Genomic DNA, 23,704 nt, shown 5'->3' on the forward strand with positions numbered 1-23,704 from the left:
GAATAAATTTTAATAGCAATAAGTGCAACGTTTCACAATAAAATTTCCAAAATTCCCTGTAAAAGTACAAAATGATTCTGCAACGAGTCAAGTGAAAAATACTTAGGGACTTTAATTAAACATAAGTTCATTATGACTGAGATGTGGCTGTAAATTATTTTAATAGATATACCCTCTAAAACAATGTGGCCGTAATTCCATTGGCTTTATGCTGTTCAGACCACACAGGGAACATCGGTTCCTGTTCTGGATGTCACTTGGAGAATCACGCTGAGAAACTAAAAATCCTCATCAGAAGGCAAACAGGGCGGCTAAGGGTTGGAAACTACTAGCAAATACACTGAAGAAACCGAAGAGGCTTAGGCCCAAACAAAAAAAGTCTTGGGGTGAGGCGTGGGGAAACATAGCTCTTTATAAGATAAAACAATATTAGGACCACTTAATGGAGTTTGGGGAGGGAGGAGGAGCGTACAGAATTCAACCGAATATAAGGAATTTCCTTAAATATTGGAAGGGATGAACTTGTGAACCAGAAATCTCTCTTCACTGAAAACGGTCGAGCCCGTTCATCAGGAATGTTCTTGGAGAAAAGGAGGCTGAATTAAGTCAACTTTAACTTCTCCTCCAAGTTTAACACAGTATGCTTCAAGGGCCGGTCCTCAGAACAGCATAGGGTTGATAGCCTGGTGGCTCCCTGCCCAGGAAGGTCCCATTGGGGACATCCTGTTGCTCTGTGGTATGTTAGGGGGAGTATTTCCTGCGCGTGGTTCACTTACAGTCAGCTGTCACTCTGCCGCTGCCTTCTGGAACATCAGTGTTAAGCTTCCTCTTTTGGAAAGACAGCAGGAGAGGATAAGATGGGGGCTGGGTTAACCTTTCTTTCACTTCAGTTCCAGGCATTCCCAGTCTGCTATGTCAATGTGAGTTTATAACTGCATGTAAAGGTTCAGGTTTCCCTCCCAGAGATGGGGCGGAGGCACTCAGCTGCTAGGACGAGGGAGTGGCTCATAGTTGGAAGACGCCGAGCACAAGCTATCTGCTTAGAAAAAACCCAAAAACTGTTAGGCAAAAGGGAGGACTGCTAAGAACCTGGGGAAGGGGAGAGGAGGAACCTTCTCCCCGTCGCCACCGGCACTCCCGCCGGCGTTTTGGATCACCGCCCCGGGTGATGCGGTGAACATGGAAACAGGTGCGCCTCACTCACACCCCGCTTGCCCGCAGCGGGGATTATGTCGCTGCGTTCGCCGTCCGGAACCGATTCATCACGGCCAGACAAAGGCTAGACAGGGAGAACCGGAGGGGATGGGGTCGGGCGGGCGAAGCCGGGAGCCGAGTACTGTACATTGGAGATGACATCATCGCCTGAAAGAGACTTGGCCTTCCCCTTCCCGAAGCTGGAGCGAGCTGTCTGCGCGGGAACAGGAGCGGGTTCGCCTGGAGGGTGCGCGCGGGTGGGAGGCGGCGCGCCGGCGCTCGGGGGCTGCAGGAGAGGGAGACCTGGCAATAGCGGGCCAGCCCGCGAGCCGGGGAGTCTCCGGAGCCCGAGGGGTTCGCGCCGCCCGGCTCCGCCCCCGCTCGCGCCGGGCTCCGCCCCGGGAGGGGCACGCCTGTTAGTGGGTGGGGAGTGCGCTCTAGGGGAGGGTCTGTGGTGGCGGTGGGGGCGGGGAGCCGCCTGCGCATGTCAAGGCTGACAGAGCACGCAAGCCGGGGGGACCTGGAGAGGGGCGGCTGATCGCCCGCCACCCGGGGTCGGGGCTCCGCACGATCGGGGGCGAGCTCCGGGAGGGGTTCACCCTCTCCACCCACCCACCCCCACCTCTGAGGTCGCCGGCCAAACGGGGGCTTCTGCCTCCTTCCCCGCCCCTCGGGACCTCCCCCGGGAGCCGAGGGCGGGTGTGGACGGGACCGAAGAGGAACGAAGTCTGTAGCCCAGACGGACGGCCCAGGTGGCTTCGGGTGTGAGGACACGCCCAGCTGGCGACACCGGCCTGGGCGGATGCGGCCGGCGCTCCGGTCTCGGTGGATCCTAGTCCGAGCGTAGCTGTTCCTAGGGGAGCCGAGAGGAGAATCGACGTGGACCCCCCCAGCCTCCTAGGACCGCTGGAGCTGAGCTTCCCCCGGGCGCAAACGAGAAAGGCCGGGAGCAAGTGGGATTTGAAGTTCCGGGGTGGGCGGGGAAGCTACTGTCCTTGGTGCTGAGCCGGATCCCAGCAACCGGCTCCGGCTCCGGGGAGAGCGCGCAGAGCTGCTGCTCGCTCCCCCGAATTGGGGCGGTCTGCTGGGGAAGCTTCGAGCAGAAACCCCCGCCCGGCTCCAAAGCCCGCAGAGCCTCCCCAGGCACGGGAGCTTGGTCCTTCTTTCAATCAGAAAGTCGCCCCCTTGGGGCAGTTCGTCCCAGAGGGTTTCCTCGAAAGAATCTGAGAGGGCGCAGTCCTTGACTGAGGGAATCTCTCTGTTTAGCTGGGAAGCCAACAGCTGAAGAAGATGCCTGCCTTCAACAGATTGTTCCCCCTGGCTTCTCTAGTGCTCATCTACTGGGGTAAGTACCAGCACCCTGCCATGCGAGATGCAGATAGCTGTAATAATGCTAACCATAATAACGCTTATTGATGTCGTTGGTGACAAGACGGAGCTCTGGTTGGCTTTCCTCCCGTGCTCGTCTGCCAGACATGGAGATCCGTAGGGGATCCATGAGAGCTGGGATTTTGAGATTGGAAAGGCGCCTCCCCACTGCCCTGCTGCTTTATTCCCTGGCCTCCTTTGGCGATTCTACCACCATTCCTCCAGGTTCCTGATAATTCCAAAGTATTTTTTTTTCCTTTCCCTTTGCTGAAAGGAAATGTAGTCACGTTCACTATAAAAAAAAAAAAGGTGTCATTTGCAGTTACATTTCATTTCTTAATGAGGAGTCAATACTCCTGGAAAGCTTGCTGGGTCTTTGAATTTATTTTTCTACCTTAAAAATAATAATCATGATGATGATAAAAGCTGGATAGATGAATTTTGAAAGTGAAAATACTTTAGTTGTTGATCATCTGCTTAATTTTAACAAGGAATGGGAGAAAAACAGGCTTCAGCAATTTGCTGCTATGCATTAGATAAATAGGCAACAGTGAAATGCATCTTTCTTTCTTTCTTTCTTTTTTTTTTTTTTTACGTGAACATGTGGAACTGAGATGCTTTGGTGTTTGGGGAGCTGGGTTTTTGTCTTCAAAGATGAATAGACTCTTGCTTGTCAGCTGTGAGAGACTGAGGTGACCTTCCCCCTCCAAATAAGGAGTGTTACACTTGCAACAGTCAGGAGAGTGTCACGGATGATCTTGGAGTGGGGTGCCTGAATGTGTGTAAGGGGAGTTAAGAATCTACGTGATAATGCCTGAACATGTACTAGACACAATGTTTTACTGTGTGTAAATGTATGTCTCAGTGTCTGAATGTGTGTACTAGCGTGTGTCTGAGCATGTTATTATAGACATCTGAATGAATTGGTGAAAGCATAGTAGTGTGTGTGTGTGTGCGTGTGTGCGTGCATGTGCATGTATGTGTGTCTGGTTCTGGGCATCTCTGCCTTGGTGTCTATGATTAGATCCTCAGACCAAATATAGGTGCTCTTCAGTTGATATATTGCTTTACATAATCTTAGCTACCTTCCTCCATGCTATAATCAATAAACAGGATAATTGGACACAATTATACCCACCTGCCTTACTGAAAGTAGGCATGTGGGTTTGTGCTCTCATGGTTGGCATGAAACTCATTCTGCCTGTGCAGTAGCAGACATGCTGATGGGAATTGCCTCTTTGCCTTAGCATCACTTTGTCAAGCCTCCAGGACTAACTCTAGCTGCTAGCATTATCAGGATTTTGCATGTGACCAGAGGTAGAACTGAGCTTCCTGTGGAACAAAATGCCCGATGAGACAATCTAGGAAGTTTGAAGAGAGACAGTAATTCCAGCCCCAAGGGCAGGCTTACCACCAGCCATCCCCAGTAGAGTAGACCAGACCTGGAGATGAAACAGATATAATAGGCTGCCAATGATCTCACCTGCCTTGTAGATTAAAGCTGAGATTTTCTGATTTTCCTCAGGGGAGGCTAAGGCTAGGGACACAAGGCATAGGAGAGGTTAGTCTGGATAAAAGAGTGGGGGTAAAGCTGAAATTGTAGAAAAGGGTTAGGGTGAGATTCTGCAGAGGCTTTCTTCCTAAACTCTAATCTAAGTTTTTAGGGTCCCTGCCTGAATTCCAGTTGATGGGGAGAGCATGCTATAGTCCAAGAATCTTTTGACGAGGTCTTGCACAGCCTGCATTGGGATCTCAGCTCCACCACTAGCTTACTATGCAACGACCTTAAAATACTATCTGGTTCCTGATATGTAAAGTTTGGGAGTTGGCACAGATGAAATCTAACATACCCTTAAGCTCCACCACAAAATGGTAGGGAAATATTTACAGAATATTGCTAGAATTGTCAGAGTGCCCCTCCCCCCGACCTTTACCCCCTGCCCCCCCGCCAAAACCTTTGGAAGATGAGTACACATTCTTACTTATTCTCAGCTTCTTTGTGATCTGAACATTGTCACCAAACTGAAAAGCTGAGGAAGGGAAAGACGTGTGGTGCAGGATGCCGGGTTGTTACATGTAAGAAAAAGAGCCTCACTTCACAAATGCAATTTCATTTTATTTGTATGTAATTGCAATATTGGAAAGCACTTAACTTAGATGCTTTCCCCCTCCCCAAGTTGATTTTTTTTACACCATGTTCAACATGAAAAGAGTCTTTTCTATTTACTTTCTGCATGTATTGAAAAAAGTTCCCTTATTCCCTTTATTGAAGTACATAATAATATAGTTTTTAAAAGCTGCATTTGCCTGGTGCTTTACAGTTTACAAAGCAATTTTCAATCCCTTGCTTTTTTTTGGTCCCCATATCAATCCTATGGGGTAGTCAGGGGAAAGAGTGTTATTTCCAGTTTAGAGATGAGAAAATGAGCTCAGGGAAGGGAAAGGATTTGCTGGAGAACCCCTATCTTCTCATTTCTGTTTTCCAATGCTCCTTCTAGCACCTCTTGTGGACACATGCTGCCATGCATAATTGCCAGGAAGGCACCTGTCCTTCCATTTCTCTTTTGAGCCACTCTCCCACCCTCCCCCACGCCATCACCTGTCCTAGTGCCATCCTTTAGATCCTAGTGCCTTCTTTGCTCCTCTCCAGGTCTTCCCTCCCAGCTGTCCGCTATGTTGGAGGATGTTTTCCCGACTTCCCCTAGTAGCCCTTCCTGCATCCTATTCCTTCAGGGCCCTGCTAACTCACTGGCTAATCTGATAGCCCAAGTCATTTCAGGGTGTTAAAATTTAAAAATAGCTTCATTTATTACCCCCTTTTGGAAATTATTTACATACTAATCAAAGCCTTCATTATGTCGGTGCAAAGGAAAGCATTCTAGAGTAAGCTCAGGAGGGGCAATTTGGCAGTGCCCAAAGGAAAGAAAGATTTGGGGGTGTTGGACGAATTGGTTCAATACACATTACTATCCATCTCATGATAGATTGATGCTACTCCTTTGTTAAATTTAATCGTCATTATTATATCATATTCTTCCTTCTCATAAGTTTCTTCATTATTATTATTATGGAAATTAAAGACCAAAGGCCAAATGATTTGGGCAATATCATTCCAGGAGTTTACCATTTACAGTCAGCAATGTGAGTTGAGCTCCTGCCACATGCACAACCTTTTCTTGGATACCTAGAGAGTTTCACAGAAAGAAAGGCAGTGGCCTGCTAGAGACTCAAGGGGTGGGGAAACAGATTTCAGCTCTTGAAAGAGGGAGCAGCGAGTCACAGTGTGAAAGGCAAGCAAAGAGGGCGGAGGACTCTGTGGCCATTCTGCAGTGTGTGCTCCAGGACTGCACGAGCAGAGTTCTCATGCCTTGAAACCGTGCTTTGGCCAGGAGAAGGGAAGCAGTGGGGCCTGCTCTATGATAATGCCTTGAATTATTGTCACCTCAGGAGCAACTTGGAAAAGAGAAGGGCTGCTCCACGTGCTGTCCTACCACATTCACCATCCCGACTGCAGCTATTTGGCCTCTCCTCTAACTATAAATGAACTGGCTGTGCTCCTACCTCTGCCGACCCATCTACCTAGTTACTAGAGCACATCACTGCTCACCTGTTCAAGGATGTTAATCCAGCGAATTGTTCCCTTTAAAACACCACTAGCTCCACTGCCATCTTCACTCAAGAGAAACCATCTCCCGATCTGATCACCATACAAGCCTCTTAACTGTTCTCTCTGCTTTCACCCTCGTCCCCTTCACCTCTTCAGTTTCTTTTCAACCCAGCATCAGATCATGTGATCTTGTACAAAGCAGATTCCATCATTCTTCCACTCAGAACCCTTCCCTGCTCACATGTCACTCTACGCAAAAGCCAAAGTTCTAACCACGGCTGACAAGACCCACCGCGATCTGGCCCTGCCTGCCTCTTCTACTGCATCCGCTTCTCTCCATTTGTTCATTGTACTTTCCACAGTGGGCTCTTTGCTGTCTCTTGAACATGACAAACACACTCCTGTGGGCCCCTTGGCCCCTCGAGTTGCTATTTCCTCTGTTTGGCATGCCTTCACAAAGATATTCTTACAGTTTATATGCTCATTTCTTTCCTCTGGTGTCTGTTCTGTGTTACCTTCTCAGGGAGACCATCTCCAATGGCCCTGTGCACGCTTTCTCTCCTCTAGTCTGTTTTATTTTTTTCTCATAGCACTTTTTGTAATGTTGCTTGTTTTCCTTCTCTCCCCACTGGAATGTGGGCTCCATGAGGGTCAGGATTGTTCTATTTTTTTCCCTGTTGTATTCTCAGTACCTAGAACAATGCCTGGCACACAGTAGACGCTCAACATATTTGTCAAATAAATAAATAAATAAATGAAGAATAAAATAACATGAATAAGTGACACGTTCATGTAAATTAATCCATAGAACTCTCATGACAAACCTACTAGGTAGATATTATTTTCAGCATTTTGTTGATGAATAAGCTGAGTCTCAGAAAGTTTAAATAGTAGATCAAATCCAGGTCTTCCGTTGCCAAATCACATCTTCATCCTGCCTCTGTAATTGTACCTGTACATTCCTTGGAATTTTTCCTAATCTGCTTCCGAGGTCGTCAACATTGAACTAACTTACCTTTATTACTTCTGATTAAATATGAATGTGCCCTAAGGCCCAAAACTCACAAACTTTTGCACGTCTCATTTTTTTTAAAACCAGGTATTAATCAAAACTTCAAACTTATTACAAGCTGAAGATGTTTCTGATCAGTTCTCCCTAGATGTGGACGTCTCTCTAACACAGTGGTGCTCCACCCGCAGAAGCAGCAGGCCCTCTTGCAGAGTGCCAGATAAGATTGGCCCAGCTTGCTTGGGAGTTTAAAAGTCAATTACATTTATTTTACCTTGATTTTTTTTTTTTTTAGACAGAGTCTCACTTTGTTGCCCGGGCTAAAGTGAGTGCCGTGGCATCAGCCTAGCTCACAGCAACCTCAAACTCCTGGGCTCAAGTGATCCTCCTGCCTCAGCCTCCCAAATAGCTGGGACTACAGGCGTGTGCCAACATGCCCGGCTAATATTTTCTATATATTTTTAGTTGTCCAGCTAATTTCTTCTATTTTTAGTAGAGAAAGGGGTCTTGCTCTTGCTGAGGCTGGTCTCGAACTCCTGTCCTCAAGCGATCCTCCCGCCTCGGCCTCCCAGAGTGCTAGGATTACAGGTGTGAGCCACTGCTCCTGGCCTTACCTTGATTTTTTTAAACTTTAAATTATAGTGCCACTAGTTTTTAAACTCCATGTTTAAAAATGAAATATGTTCCCTTCTACATCCATATTTAATGTGATGTAATGTATTTAATGTAATTTTGACTCAAAATTAGTTTATAACACTGTTATTTTACACCCAAATAAAGCTTTCCTCTGCTTTTAGAAAAGAACTCTCTGCCAGTAGATGAACAGGCTGATCATTTACCAGTTTTTAAATGTCAATGTATATTGTTTCATTTTTCTTTTTAGGGGTTTTGTTTTTATTATTCATTCATGAGTAGGCAACATCAGAAGGGACATGGGAAGTCCTGATACAAGAATCCTTGGTGGTCACCTTACTTTTGAATCTTGCAAACAATGAGATATAAACTCTCTTACCAAATAGTTTGTTGCATTTGTGAACAGCTTCAATGCCAGAAAATTCTTTTTTTTTTTTTTTATTGCACTAAACTTATTTTTTTCTTATAACTTTTGGAGTTGAGCAAAATCCAATTTGTCTTCCACCTGCCAGCCTTCAAAGAGTTGAAGATAGCTATGTCCTGGGTCCAAGCTAAGCACCCCAAATCCTCCCATTTGGTCCTCGCCAGACTTTGTGTCCAGACCCTTCACCCTCTTGCTTGGGAGTTCTCTTTTGTGAATTGTGACATTTTGAACTGATCATAATAGTCCAGATTTGTTCTGAACAGTGCAGAAGAACTGCTCCCCCTTCCTTCTGCACACTGTACATCTGTTAACACAGCCCACATTTGCACTTATTTTGTTGGCAGCCTTGTCTCACTTTTGACTTATCCTGAAATTTTGATCAGAAAGTTGCCTTTTTATAATGGGCTTTGAGTTTCTGGAGGGCAGGAAGTATAAGAACAAACCTCCATGTGACAAGCCAGGTGTCCCACAGTCTGATCTCTCTTCAGGTTTCAGCTCTGCCCCCGTCTACTCCTCTGAGTAGAGCTTTGCTCCAGCCTCATGGTCTGCTCACCACTTTCCTCACTGCTGCTCCATCCTGCACCATGAGGCGGAATTACCTACGGTTTTCATATAATGCAGATATGACTCCATCTCTTCCTTGCTTTAAAACATTTGATGCTTCATACTTGAAAGGGCACACAGAGGTCTTCGTAGCATGGGCCCCACCTACCTTGCTAAGCTCATGTCTCACCATCCTTCTCTTCCTTTCTCCCCAGCCCAACCAGTAGTAACTAACTGCCCTTTCTCTGGGAACAGAGCACATCACTAGTGTGTCCCTTGCTGTGGTCTGGTGTAATCACAGGAGTATGTGTTCCCTACTAGATTATAAATGCCTTTGGGTTGTGTTTAGTATTTTATTCGTCTTTGTATCTCTAGCGTCAGACCTGGCATAGAGTGGATTCCAATGAATGGTGGTTGAATGACGGGAGTGTGTGTGTGGCTGGGGAGATGGACGGTTCACGGGTGGATGCATGCATGCCGGTCTCCTACCGGGACTCTAAGGCTTAGAGGGCAGGGCTCAAGTATATACTGTGCTGCATCTCCACTGCTTCCAGGGGAAGGCTCTCGCTCAATGTCTGGATCAGCCATGTCTCCTCCATCTCGCTCTGCACCTGTTTGTTCTGAGCATGTACACTCAGGTTGCACAGGTGAAGGTGTAGACACATGTACATGGCTATTTTCAAGTTTGTCTCATGATTCTTCCTCCTCTGTCTCTCCGCCCTCCCTCCTTGTCTCCAATGCCTCTCTGCTGTCACCCTCCTCCCTACCACCTGCTGTTCCCTCCCTGTCATCGGTGCTCTCTCCAGTCAGTGTCTGCTTCCCCGTGTGTGTGGAGGTGCCCTCGGAGACGGAGGCCGTGCAGGGCAACCCCATGAAGCTGCGCTGCATCTCCTGCATGAAGAGGGAGGAGGTGGAGGCCACCACGGTGGTAGAATGGTTCTACAGGCCCGAGGGCGGTAAAGATTTCCTTGTATGTCTGCCTGCTGACTCTGGCCTCTCTTTGCTGGCCTCTGTGGTTGTGTGCCTGCCTCCTGACAGTCCGGGGGATGCCTAGCTAACAAACACTGGCTCTTTCTCTTCCAAGCACTGACAGCTCCTCAGCAGATAACTGACAGTTTTAATTCAGCCCAGCTTCTGTGAAAGGAAGGGCATTTGGCCAACTGCAAGCACGCCTGGTTGCAAGCAGGAAAAGGAGGAGAAAGAGATAGACTGCATTTAGAGCCCACTATGTGACAGGCACCCTGTCAGGCAGGTGTTTTCCTTTAATCTTATGCACCTCCTATTAGATAGATTAAATTCACATAATGATGCTTCCTGAAATAACAGGAAGCATCATTGTACGAAATAACGCAGATTAGCTCCTTTAACTTTCATGATCCCAGTGAAATAAGGACAGGGATGACCAAGACTGGTATTCAACTGTTACGCCCAGCACAGCCACATCAGTGGGTGCACTATTTAGATTGTTCTATAGCAGATACTTGCTGTGCCAAGTCTCCCAGGTGGCCCCACCACCATCCTTCCCACCAGAAACCCCCAGACCTCCCCGTGATCTAGAAACTAAGGGATTCACCACTGGCAGGTGAAGTGTGCATTAAACATTTTGAACACCACCTTGGAGATGACAATCATTTATATGTTCACTGACTCCAGAGCCAGGTTCCCTGGGTTTGATTTTAACTCCACACCTATTAGCTGTGCCCTTGGACAGGTTACTCAACCTTTATGTACCTCAGTTCCCCATTTCTAAAAAAGGATATAAATCATAGTTTTTACTGGGATACATGAGCTGTAATTTTTAATGCATTTAAAATAGTTCCTGGAACATAGTAAGCACCGTGTTAAGTATTTGCTAGAGAAAAGATATGTATACAGAAACGAGGAAACTGAGGCTCAGAGAAGGTAGTAAGAAAGCTTAGGTGGTCTGACAGTAGACACGAGGCAGCTGAATACACAGGTATTCTTACTGCACCCCCTGCCTTCCTGGGGGCAAGTTTTTCCGTAAAAAGATTTGTTTATGGAGACAGCAGAATGATGAACTTGAGTTTTGCTTGCTCTTCTTTCTAGCTTTCCTAAAGCTGAACTCCTTTCTAATCTAGGTTCCATGAGCCATTTGGATGTAGATTTGTTCCAATTAGGTGCCAAGACTGGGACCAGCAGAGACCCCCCAGTCTGGCTCGGGCTTGACAGCAACACATCAGCAAAGCTGCAGCCAGGGCCAGTCCCCAGCTTGCAGGAGGCTGCATGTCTTGGCCAGGTGCAAAGACCCTGTGGGCCGCAGGCCTGGCCATGTGCCAGCTGCCGACACTGCTTGCAGGCCTGCCCAAAGTGAGGAGAGGGTGGCTCTGAAGGAGGAAAAGGAACTGGAACAGCAATGGTGGAAGTCCAGAGTAATGCCATCTGACAGAAATGTTCGTGACGCTGGAATGTTCTCTACCTGTGCTGTCCAATACAGTGGCCACTAGCCACATGTGGCTACGAACACTTGAAATGTGATTAGTGCAACTGAGGAACCAAATTTTACATTTTATTTAATTTCTAGGAATTTGACTTTGACTTTAAGTAGCCACATGCAGCTAGCGGAGACTAGAATGGACAGCACAGCTGCAGAGAAATGTGTGTCGTGTCAGACGGCGGGAGGGTTTGAGAAAAGAAATGTAAGAGACCAGATTTCAGTTATAATTCAGCCCAAAGCAAAAACCCTGGCATGCGCCCCTCAGGTGGTGGCTCTGGGCTCACCTGCCACGCTTTGGTGTTCTGAGTCCCTTTCCCATGGCTGGCCCAGACTGCCCCGCGGGCCCTGATAAGCACCAGCTTGCAGAGTCCAGTGCTGTGGCCAGGGCTCTCCAGTGTCCTCATCGCTAATGAAACTGCCCCTCTTGGTCTCTACACCTGTTCTCTCACCGGCGGCCCCGTGACACACCCTGCCCTCTCTCTGTCCTCTCCTTCTGTCTCTTTCCAATCGTTACTCTCTCGCACTCCCTTCTCCTGGTCTCCCCTATGCTTCTCTCACCCCCTCTGTTCTGTCTCTTTCCACCTCTTTTTTTTCTGCCAAGCTCTTGCCTACCCCTTGCTGCCTAGAGACTCTGTGCCTTTTCGTCCCCTCCTCCCCCACATTCTGGGTCTCCCAGGACCATGTCCCTTCTCTTCCCTGTCCATGCACAATTCTGCTCCTTTTCTCTGCCCTTCCCCCATCTCGGCTCTCCTACCCTCTGTCCTCTCCCGGCCTACCCTCCTCTGCTCCTCTACCTGCAGATCTACGAGTATCGGAACGGCCACCAGGAGGTGGAGAGCCCCTTCCAGGGGCGCCTGCAGTGGAACGGGAGCAAGGACCTACAGGATGTGTCCATCACTGTGCTCAACGTCACTCTGAATGACTCCGGCCTCTACACCTGCAATGTGTCCCGGGAGTTTGAGTTTGAGGCACATCGGCCCTTTGTGAAGACGACACGGCTGATCCCACTCCGGGTCACCGAGGAGGGTGAGGCTGAGACACAGAGTCTCTGGGCATCCTGCTCTTTGGGGGCGGGGGTCAAGGGGAGCACTGGATTTCCACACAAGTGAGACCCTTGGAGAGTACAAAAACCCATGTAGTTGGAATGGTGACATCTGAAAATGTCACCATTGACCCATCTTCCTTTGGCAGCCAGCTTCCTACAAACTGCCCAACCATCTTGCCTTTCTATGCCTTTCTCATAGCAGAAAGTCTTGGAGATGATAGTAGAATGACCTCTTCCCGGTCCCTTAGACAAAGAGGATAGCCTCCATGAGGCCTAAAGCTACCGATTCAGCTACTCTTTCTTCTCTGGCCGGTGTCGAACCCCTGACTCAATGGGCTCAGAGAAATCTCATGAGATTATCTAGAAGTCATCTCACTTCCTGTCTGTAAGTAATACATATCTCTAACCCAGGGGTTTTCAAACTTCAGCAAGCCTCAAAAACTCCTGCAGGACTTTTTAAAACCCAGATCTTCTGATACCATAGGCAGAGCCTGAGTGTTTGTATTGTCTAACAAATTGCTGGGCTGTGGTTGCTGCAGGGGACCACAGTTTGAGAACCACTCTCTAAACCAAAGTTTGATAATCTTTTTGTCTTTTGCCTTTCTCCAAAATAATTACACCTGCAACCTCTTCCCTATCTGTGGCATCTCTCATTATATAAATTCATTCTTAGCTGAGAATGGGTAGAGGATAAGTTGATAGCTTTCTAGTCTGTAGTTTAAAATCTTCAGACTCCTTCAGCTGTTTCCTTATTGGTGACTGAGAAGTCCTTCCAGAAACCTAACTCAAATGTTTCTGCTGCAATCCGAGTGCAGAATCCTGAGGATGACATTATAGCCCTTCTCAGACAGTCTATTTCCAGCATGTTCCTAGTATTATCACGGCCATGAGATGCAGGCTAGTGAGCAGGCCACCAGTGTGGGGCATGAAAGAAGAGATCAAGTTAAAGATAGGGCTCTTTCTAGAACAAAGGATCCAGGAATCCCAACCTCCAGGCCACAAGTTTACTTATTTTTTTAATCATGTCATTGTGATAAAAATAATGAAGCAAAGATTGTTCAGTCTTGAGAGTGAATGAAGGAGAAAGAGACGTAACAGGTCAGACAATAGGACTGAAATGGAAGGTAGGTAAATTCTGAAAGTGCAGAAGGACTCTCAGGCCGCCTGAATCAAGACCTGACGAATCGCTTCCCTTCTCTGAGCCTGTCTTCTCGTCTCCTCTTGTGTAAAATGAAGGAGTTGGACGGGAAGCTCTCTAAGGTATCCTTCTGTTCAGGTGGGTTCCATTATCCTCTGTTTACACACGTCTTCTCCCTGGGGAAGGGAGCTTAGAGCCCTCTACTGGTCACCATTGGGAACTGGCGGCTGGTGCCAGCCAGACCCTAGCAAGGTAGGCTTTTGCCTCCAGGGACCCTCGTGCGAGGCTGGTGGAAAGTAGCAAAGCTGAGCTAGTCTGCCTGCCAGGCACCACAGCAAGCCTCGGGTAAAAAGAGAAGGAAAAACAGATTTATTATCAGAACCACTGTGCCTCGAAGATGGTCGGGCTGGAGGATGCTTGGATGTTGTTTAATCCAGGGCTTCTGAACAAACAGCAGACATCAGGATCACACAAATTGGCTTTTTCCAAATGCAGACACTTCCGTAGCACCCTTGCAGGTGTGAGTTCAGTAGGATTGGGTGAGGTCTGGCGTACATAAGTTGAAATGACTCCCCAGGGGGTGGGCGGGTGCCCCTCATTATGTGGCGGGGAGAACAGAGCTCTGCAAGAGCGAGAGGCTTGCCCAGGGACAGGAAGCAAAATGGCACCAGAAGCAGAACTGGAATCCAGAGCTTTTGCCTATCAGGCTGGCTCTGTTTCCACTGCCTCCTTCCCCCCACCACCATGCCCAGCCCCTGCTACTTTTTCTTTTCTTTTTTTGCCTCTGTGACCCCTTGGCAGTCCCTCCCCACCAGATACTCACTGCCCTCCCATGCTCAGAGCTGCACACTCCACTGTGACACACCTCACCCCATCTCCATTCCTGTGGTCCCAGGGAGTCTCCCTGGTTCTCTTTGTTCTAGTTGGATTTGTCCTGACTTGGGCTGTCACTTCTTGGCCTTAAGACAGAAATCTGAGGCCTCTTCACCTAGCAATGACTAAAAATACTGAGGCTATCTTCCTGTGTTACTGCTTCTGGGTTACTGCATTTAAAAAGACACAGCATGCTTTATGCCAAACATGTCACAATTAGTGCATCAGGCAGTCGCCAGGCCTTGAGAAGGCATTTGAGGTGTACGGTGGTATTCTTATGTGCTAGCTGAAGGTCATGGCTGGCTATGCTGTACTTCTAACAAGCAAGGCCTTGGGGATGACTTGGGTGCTATGGGTAACTGTGGACCATGAGTCTAACTTGCTGGCAGGGGCTGGCAAGGGGGGAGGGGGCTGCAATCTTCTTTCCACTGGCAGGGAGTGTGTGTATGTGTGTGTGTGCATCTGTGTGCGTGTGTGTGTGTGTGTGTGTGTGTGTATCAGGACATCTGGCATGTCACATGTTTTAATGGTCATTTTTGTTGGTCATGAAACAAAGAAGATCAATACTTACTTATATTCACTCATTCAACACATACTTGTTGAGCACTTCACATATTCCAAGATGGGACAGCAGGCTGATAATTCAGAAATATCAATACTATGTTCTCAGTAAGCGCACAGTCAACAGAAAAGAGAGAGAAACATGTCACAGTACAACCTGAGAACTCCTTGGATGGATGAAGAAAGTGGGTGGAGAGGGCGTGAATAATGCTGCATGAGGAGCTGAGGACAGTTTCACAAAGGAGGGACTCAGTGGAGTGCAGAAGAACTCCTGGGAGACTGAAAAGCAGGATGGGCGATGAGGACAGAAGTAGCAATGGGGTGGGAGGTGCAATCCAGGAAGAAGGAAGAGGAAGCAATGTCCACAGATTCAAAAATAGCAGAGTGTATATGAGAAGCGTTTCTGGCCAACCAAATGGAGATGTGGTGAGAAGGGCTGGGTTGCGAAGGGCCTTGCGTGTCATGTGAACAGAGTCCGGGCTGCATCCTAAGGGCAGCGTGGAACACTGAAGGGTGTGAAGCAGGGAAGTGGCAGGATCCGATCTGAGGAGAGCCTGGTTAATGCTCTGAATCCTCAGTACATATTTCTGTTTGGGTTTGGGATGACCTGGAAGGTCCTTGTTTCTAATCCAGACTTGTAAAGAATGTGCTCGTATCGCTGGGGGGGCTGGCTGTTTTGACACTGCACGAATTTTCCAGTGCGCTCTCCCTAGGGATAGGGCACGCCACCACCTTCTCAGAGGACATGAGTGGTTGCAGTAAGGCATGCTCCTGACACCTTTAAATCTTATAAGATGTTCTTGTTGTTGTTGTTTTTTTTTTCCTGAGACAGAGTCTCGCTCGCTAGAGTGCTGTGGCGTCAGCATAGCTCACAGCAACCTCAAACTCCTGGGCTCAAGCAATCCTCCTGCCTCAGCCTCCCAAGTAGCTGGGACTACAGGCATGCGCCACCATGCCCGGCTAATTTTTTCTGTATATATTTTTAGTTGTCCAGCTAATTTCTTTCTATTTTTAGTAGAGACGGGGTCTCGCTCTTGCTCAGGCTGGTCTCGAACTCCTGAGCTCAAACAATCCTCCCGCCTCAGCTTCCCAGAGTGCTAGGATTACAGGCGTGAGCCACCGTGCCCGGCCTAAATCTTATAAGATGTTCTTAAATATACTGGGTAATGCAATATTCACAAAAACCCTGACTCGTGTCAATTATGATTCTCACTTTACAAATTAAGAAACTGAGTCTCAAGTAAGGGAAATGACTATTTACATACCAGTAAATAGCAAAATTGGGACCCGACTCTCTGTATTTAGCTCTGAGTCCAGGATTCCTTCTGCTACTCTCTTACGTCTTTGTCCACCCATCCCTCTGCCTCAGCCCTGTCTCCAGAGCAGCTGATGAAAGTCAGTGGGAAAGCTACGGACACGAGAGTCAGAGGATGTGGAATTCCTGTGACATCTTGAGTTCCTTCAGACTCAGCGCTTATTTAAGCCATACTTAAATATAAGCCTCATATTCCTAAGACCCCAGTGACAGCCATGGGTTTGTCGGACACATATTCTGAGCCTCAGTCTCTTCCTTCCAGCTGGAGAGGACTTCACCTCCGTGGTCTCAGAAATCATGATGTACATCCTTCTGGTCTTCCTCACCTTGTGGCTGCTCATCGAGATGATATATTGCTACAGAAAGGTCTCAAAGGCGGAAGAGGCGGCCCAAGAAAATGCGTAAGTCCCCAAATGCCAGAGTAATAACGATGGCTAGTGCCTTCGGAATACTTGCCCTCGCAGGTGAGGTGCTAAGCAATTTACATATATCCCTCACCTTCTTCCTCATAGCAAACTATGACGTAGACAGCATGCTTATACCCATTTTACAGACAAAGACATTGAGTGGCAGAGTTTGCCCAAGGCCATTGTAACAGGCAAAGTGAGCTTTGAGTTCAAGTCTGCTGATTCTTGGCCTGCACACTCAATCACTAAGGCGAGCACCTTCAGCTGCACCACAACCCCATGAAACTAGCGTTATTATAACCATTCTACAAATGCCAAAGCAGGCTCATAGTGGCTTGCTGAGGCACAGAGACAGTGAGAGGAGAAGCTGGGATTAGAACACAGGCCTCTCCATTCCTGATGTCCATGCTCTTTCTGTCACATTCAGCTGTTTGCTCTACACCATGGAGTTCCTCGGGCCACCTGGGCGCTGCCCACTGTTAGCTAAGGAGCTCCAGGCAGCACGTTCCTTCCCCTAGAAGCCGGCAGTGATTGAATACCCAGAGTGAGGCCTCTAATCCTCTAACGTCCCGCCTATACCTTGGCCATGTTCTCCGAAACCCTAGTCACTCCAACATGAACACATGGGGGAAATGATGGGGTCTGTAAGAGTAAAGGGCCTATAAGAGATCACGCTGGCCTGTTATGTGGGGAGAGGAAAGATAGAAAAAAACCCCACAGATTTCTAGCAACATTGCTGAAGCAATAACTTAAAAAGCCTAGCCTTAGAAAGCCACTTAGAAATGTTAGAGAAACTTTTTTTTTTTTTTTTTGGAGAAAGAGTCTCGTTCTGTTGCAAGGGCTAGAGTGCCGTGGCATCAGCCTAGCTCACAGCAACCTCAAACTCCTGGGCTCAAGCAATCCTCCTGCCTCAGCCTCCTGAGTAGCTGGGACTACAGGCATGTGCCACCATGCCCGGTTAATTTTTTCTATATATTTTTAGTTGTCCAGCTAATTTCTTTTTATTTTTAGTAGAGATGGAGTCTTACTCTTGCTCAGTCTGGTCTTGACCTCCTGACCTTGAGCGATCCTCTCGCCTTGGCCTCCCTAGAGTGCTAGGATTACAGGCGTGAGCCATCACACCCAGCCAAAATTTTAAAAAAGCATCATTTTACATGATAGGTATGATGATCTTGGGGATGTAAAAAGTTACAACTGAGGATAGAAAGAAGTGTCATGCTGAGGGAGACTGTAATTCCTCTTGGATAGAAAGAGCCTACAGTTGGGCCTACATAAGAAACAAAGTTGGGCCAGGTGCAGTGGCTCATGCCTGTAATCCTAGCACTCTGGGAGGCCAAGATGGAAGGACTGCTTGAGGTCAGGAGTTCGAGAACAGCATGAGCAAGAGCAAGACCCCCGTCTTTACTAAAAATAGAAAAAATGAGCCAGGCAACTAAAAATAGAAACAAAAAAAAAATTAGCTGGGTGTCAGGGTGCACACCTATAGTCCTAGCTACTCGGAAGGCTGAGGCAGGAGGATTGCTTGAGCCCAGGAATTTGAAGTTGCTGTGAGCATGATGCATGATACCACTGCACTCTAGCCTGGGCAACAGAGTGAGACTCTGTCTCAAAAAAAAAAAAAAAAAAAAAAAAAAAAAAGAAAGAAAGAAAGAAAGAAAGAAAAGAAAAGGAATAAAGAAAAGAAACAAAGTTGGAGCAGAGACTCCCTGCAGACTCAGGATCCTCAGAGGGCCACAACTCACACAAAGGATAGAACCAGAAAATAATCAGCTCATCAGTCCGGGGAAAAGCCAAGGAAACATCCATCTTGGTCTGACTCCAAGGAGAAAAATAAAAAATTCTTCAGGATTAGTAAGCACAGGCCTGATCTCACAATGTTTGGGATTTAAATGTATGCTACCCACATGATTCAGGAAGCTCTAAACTGAGAAATTCAATCAAAATCAGTCCCCCGGCCAGTGATAACCATGAATGTCATGTGGAAGCCAAGGAAACTGAAGGGACACACCCTCAGCCAAGGCCTCACAGGATTCCCCAGGTAAATGCTGATCTGATTTCACAATCCAATCCCAAACCCACAGACACAGCAGAGAACAATCCAGCACGAGCAAGATGAGCAACAAATAGCAGGATTAAATCCCAGGAGCTCAGATGCAGGAGGACCTGATAAAGTATAGAAAATGAGCTTGTTTAAAATAGTTAAAACACTAAAAGAAAAAAAAACAAAACCAAAAACGTAAGAATAGAGTAAGTTGCTAAGAAAAATGGGCAGATTTGAATAGGAACCAAAAAAGAAATTCTGGAACTGAAAAATACAGTCAATAAAATTTAAAACTCAACGGATTGGTTCCACAGAAGGTTAGTGCCAGTAACCAGGAGATAAAGGTTAGGAAGTTGTACAGAATGAAGCACAGAGATACAAAAAGGTGAAATATAACAAAAAAGCATGACGGAAACAAAATGAGAAGGTCCATTAGAACAGAACAGAGAGAATGTAGGAGAGACAGTATTCAGAGAGAGAATGGCTGAGGAAAGGGATGGCGCTTTCTCTTTTTATTTATCTATTTCTAATTTCATCTGCTTACCTTGTTTGAGAAGGGATGACTCTTAAGATTCAAGAAGCACAATATATCCTGAGCAGGATAGATACAAATAAATCTATACTTAAACACCAAGCATCTTCAGAGTGGTAAATGGCAGCTACTGAGACAGCCATAGCAAATATCCTGTGTGTTGGAACTGTAGAAGAAATATCTATAATACAGAAACATGTGGAAGATAGCACGTCTCCCTGCTTCTATTCAATATTGTTTAGGAGATCCTAGGTAGTATACTAAGTAAATACAAAGAATAAAAGGATAAGAATTGGAAAGGAAGAAACTAAGTTATCGCTATTCACAACTATGATTATTTACATAGAAGATCCAAGAGAATTTATAAACGAACTATTATAACTGATAAGAACATTCCACAAGGTTGTTGATACAAATCAAGATATAATAATCACTTATAGTCCATCCACAAATTTATGAACACATTTAAATATTTAAAACATCTTTTAAAATTTTTAAATTCCAATAGCAACAAATATTCTCCAGTACCTGGGAACGAATCTGACAAAAATGTGTAAGACATTTAAGGAGAAAATTACAAAACTCTACCAAAAGAATTAAATAGATGGAGAGTAACACCTCACTATTGTAAACAATTCTCTCCCAAATTAATCTTCAAATTCAATGAAATTCCAATCAAAATACCAAGTGGATTTTTCAAGAAACTTAATAAGCTGATCTTAAAAGTCACATGGAAGGTGAAAGGGCCAAAAATAGTCTACACCAGGGGAGAGCCAGGCAGTAAGTATTGCAGGATCCATACTGACACATATTGTCTCTGACACATACTGTCCTTTGGTTTTGTTTGTTTGCAAACAGCTATTTTTAGTTCTGGGGCCATAGTTTGCTCACCCCTGGTCTAAACCATTTCAAAGAAAGAACAGTAAGTTTGGAAGAGGTGGCTGGTAGGACTCCTCTTATCAGAGATAGAAATTTCTTGTGAGCTATCAGAGTAAGAATTTGTGATACTGACAGAGGTATACAAAATGGACAAACAGAACAAAACAGAAAGTCCCCAAATAAGTTAATGCATGTATGAAAACCTGATATGTGACAGAGATAACATTACACTGAAAGGAAGACTGAATTCTCTAACATGGTCTAGGGAAAATTCCTAATTCATATGGGAAAAAAATCAGATTCCCCAACTCTCACACTAAACAAAAATAGTGGACTTAAAGACAGAGTAAAATGTAAAACTTGAAAATTCTATTAAGGTAATATTAGAGAGTATCTTTATTACCTTGGAATATAGAGATTTCTCAAACAAAATACAAAAGACACAATTCAAAGAGGAAAAATAAATTTGATTACATTTTATGCAAAAATCAGTTGCTCATTATAAGAATCCATAAGCAAAATTTATAGACAAACAACAGACTGGGAGATGTTTTCTTTCTTTTTTTTTTTTTTTTTTTTTGAGACAGAGTCTCACTCTGTTGCCCGGGCTAGAGTGAGTGCCGTGGCGTCAGCCTAGCTCACAGCAACCTCAAACTCCTGAGCTCAAGCGATCCTCCTGCCTCAGCCTCCCGAGTAGCTGGGACTATAGGCATGTGCCACCATGCCCGGCTAATTTTTTCTATATATATATTTTAGTTGGCCAGATAATTTCTTTCTATTTTTTTTTTTAGTAGAGACGGGGTCTTGCTCTTGCTCAGGCTGGTCTCGAACTCCTGACCTCGAGCGATCCACCCGCCTTGGCCTCCCAGAGTGCTAGGATTACAGGAGTGAGCCACCGCGCCCGGCCGATATTTTCAAGATATGAAATGACCAAAGAAAAAATCAATGAGCAAAAGACAAATATTGCAGAAGAAAAACTGGCAAAATGAATGCACACTAGAATTTCAGAAGCAGAAACCCAAATACCCTGTAAATATATGAAAAGATACCTAATGTCACTGGTAATCAGGGAAATGAAAATTAAAACAACTATAAAATATAATTTCACACCCATCAGTTTAACCAACATTTTAATCTAAGTCTTGGAGATAATGTGGATAAATGAGAAGACATACAGTGCGGGTAGAAGTGTTTATATGCACATGTGGGGAGGCACGTTATTCTACCAGGGTCACCCTACTGTTTCTGGGGAAACACATCCCGAAGGAAATGCAGAGCTGTTCTGTAGACGTCCTTGTTCCTGGCCCCTGCTCCCTCCCCTGCCTTGTGTTCCCACCACCAGGAGCTGAAGCTCTGATTCGCTTCTGCCCATGTCCTCTGTAGGTCTGACTACCTTGCCATCCCATCAGAGAACAAGGAGAATTCTGCGGTACCAGTGGAGGAATAGAACAGAAGCAGTATGCCTGGAGGTGATGAATAGGGACTTGGGTGGGGAAGGTGGATGTGGATGGCAGGTGATGTCACCCACAACTGAAGTGACTTTTAATTTGGTCCCTTAGATCAATTTCTACCCTGCCCAGGGTCCCCACCCTCAGGATACTTCTTTAAGTTGATGCCTGAGTCGCAAAACTCTGCATGATGTCAAGCCCTTCAGAAGGTGCATTGCTATGACCTAAATGCTGGGGCAACTTGAACTTGCCCACTGTGACAAAGGCATAATAATTCTCCCACTCCCTCCTTTGGACAAAGAGTCTTTGGGCTGGGCTGGCAATTCTCAGTGAGTTGTTTTATCATTGGTAGGTGGCCTAAACACTGAGGGACTGGCTATCCCAGGTTCAGTGATGTCAACAGCGTCAGGAGGGGCTGACAGGCCCCATCTCTTCCCTTTGCGCCCCCATCCTTCTATTGTTCATCCATACATCTACCCATCTCTGAGCTCTCACCTCTGACCGCCTAGCTCCATCAGACCTCTTCACACCATAAGACTTTGCCAGAACCAAGAAGCCAACATTTCTACACGGATTCAACCTCACCTTGTCCTAGCTCTGTTTGAAACCTGAAAGCAACCGGATTTCTCCCCTGTGCTTCAAATGACTTTGTTCTAAGTGCTGGAGGTAGCACCTCCCTCTGCTCTTAACTGGCTGGGACTGGCTCATTCTCCACTGCTGCAAGAGAATGGATGTCTTAATAGAAGGAAGCCAAGTTAAAGCAAAATCATGTCATGAACTTGGATTCCTTGAAGTCAGTTTTTCCAAGTTCGTGGCCCACTGGGCCAGAACATCAGAGCAAAGCATGTGTCTCTAGGTTCTCCAGTGATGGATCCTTGAGCATGATTGACATGCTAGATCCGGATTGGTCTCCAAGGGCTGGGTTGGACTCAGTCCTCCCAAGAAGCCAAGGACAGAAGACTTGGGAAGGACCAATGGTAATTTAAGTGGCTCTTAAAAGTCATAGATGTCCCAATCCTATTGTGATAATGGATGTGTGCCCTCCCTGGGGAGCACACCACCTGGGCATTGGGACTGAAATTCTGAAGTTCTTCCTCTCAAAATCTCTGTGGATCAGTATTATTCCTCATTTTATAAGAGGCAACTGAGACTCACACAGGACTCAACTGAATAGGAGGCTCAACTGCATCTGAGAATGCTATTTAGACTAAGAAAATGCTTTTTGGTCTGGGATGGATGATGAATACATGAGCAAAGTGATAGGGGAGGGATGGGTAGGTGGCTTCCAAATGTTTTACCTATGAATCTGCAATGTTCAGAGTCCCCGCCCTCTAGATTTTGAGAGAGCAGAGAAAGTGGGGAAAATTTTAGTCATTATCTCATGTTTCATTTTAACTGAGTGACTGGTCCAAGTGTGATATCCTTCAGCACCCAGTGGTAAGAGGGGGAAAGATGCCATATGGGATATAAGAAGATGGGGACTGGGATTCCGTAAGAGATGTCCCTCAGATCTGGGGAGATTTGCAGGGAAAGAACATATTCCATTGGTTGGGGACTTCACCTGACAAGCTCAGTTTTTCATCTCTTCTTTCCCTAGGGAAGTATTTGAAATGAGACCCTTAACACATTGTAAAGAATCCTATGTTCTTGAAGAAAATATTTGCAATAAATTCAAGAGTCTTCTTATTGGTAATTTCCCACACAATCCCTCTGAAATAGAGAAGAGAATATATACCATTTTTCTTCCTTTACATTTAGGAAAATTGTACTTAGAGTGAGGTTTTCCCGGCCCCATGGCTGGTGGATGCCACAGCTTATCGTAATAGCAAGCTACTCACCACCACACCACTTTCCTCTTGGTTCCAGTGGACCATGCACCTAACTTGTAACCAAGTCATGATTGCCTTTATCTTTTTTTTCTTTTCCTTTTAAAAAACCCAACTCAGATGTTTCCTGAATGGTTTTGAATGAAGCTGAATGGTACCTATCATTTATTTTTCCAAGTTATCTTCTCCACTCTTTTCCTTTTTCAAACTTCTCAACTCTTATCATCCTTGATACTTTCATTAGAACTATATGGCTTACGGGCTTGGCGCAGTGGCTCAAGCCTGCAATCCTAGCACTTTGGGAGGCAGAGGTGGGAGGATTGTTTGAGGCCAGGAGTTTGCGACCAGCCTGAGCAAGAGACTCCATCTCTACAAAAAGCAGAAAAATTAGCCTGACGTGGGGGCA

The 23,704-nt window shown here is 46.1% G+C and overlaps 1 protein-coding gene across 1 annotated transcript; it reads left to right on the forward strand.

The window, feature by feature from the left end:
* Positions 1 to 2,484: 2,484 nt before the first annotated feature.
* On the forward strand, positions 2,485 to 22,000 carry SCN3B (sodium voltage-gated channel beta subunit 3). Its single transcript, XM_069468790.1, has 6 exons — positions 2,485 to 2,539; positions 9,585 to 9,748; positions 12,034 to 12,259; positions 16,428 to 16,566; positions 21,408 to 21,493; positions 21,982 to 22,000. Exons 1-5 carry the CDS (start codon positions 2,485 to 2,487, stop codon positions 21,469 to 21,471), a joined length of 648 nt encoding a protein of 215 aa, XP_069324891.1. The 3' UTR covers positions 21,472 to 21,493; positions 21,982 to 22,000.
* The last annotated feature ends 1,704 nt before the right edge of the window (positions 22,001 to 23,704 follow it).

This window comes from Eulemur rufifrons, chromosome 6, assembly GCF_041146395.1.
Source record: "Eulemur rufifrons isolate Redbay chromosome 6, OSU_ERuf_1, whole genome shotgun sequence".
NCBI classification, from domain to species: Eukaryota; Metazoa; Chordata; class Mammalia; order Primates; family Lemuridae; genus Eulemur; species Eulemur rufifrons.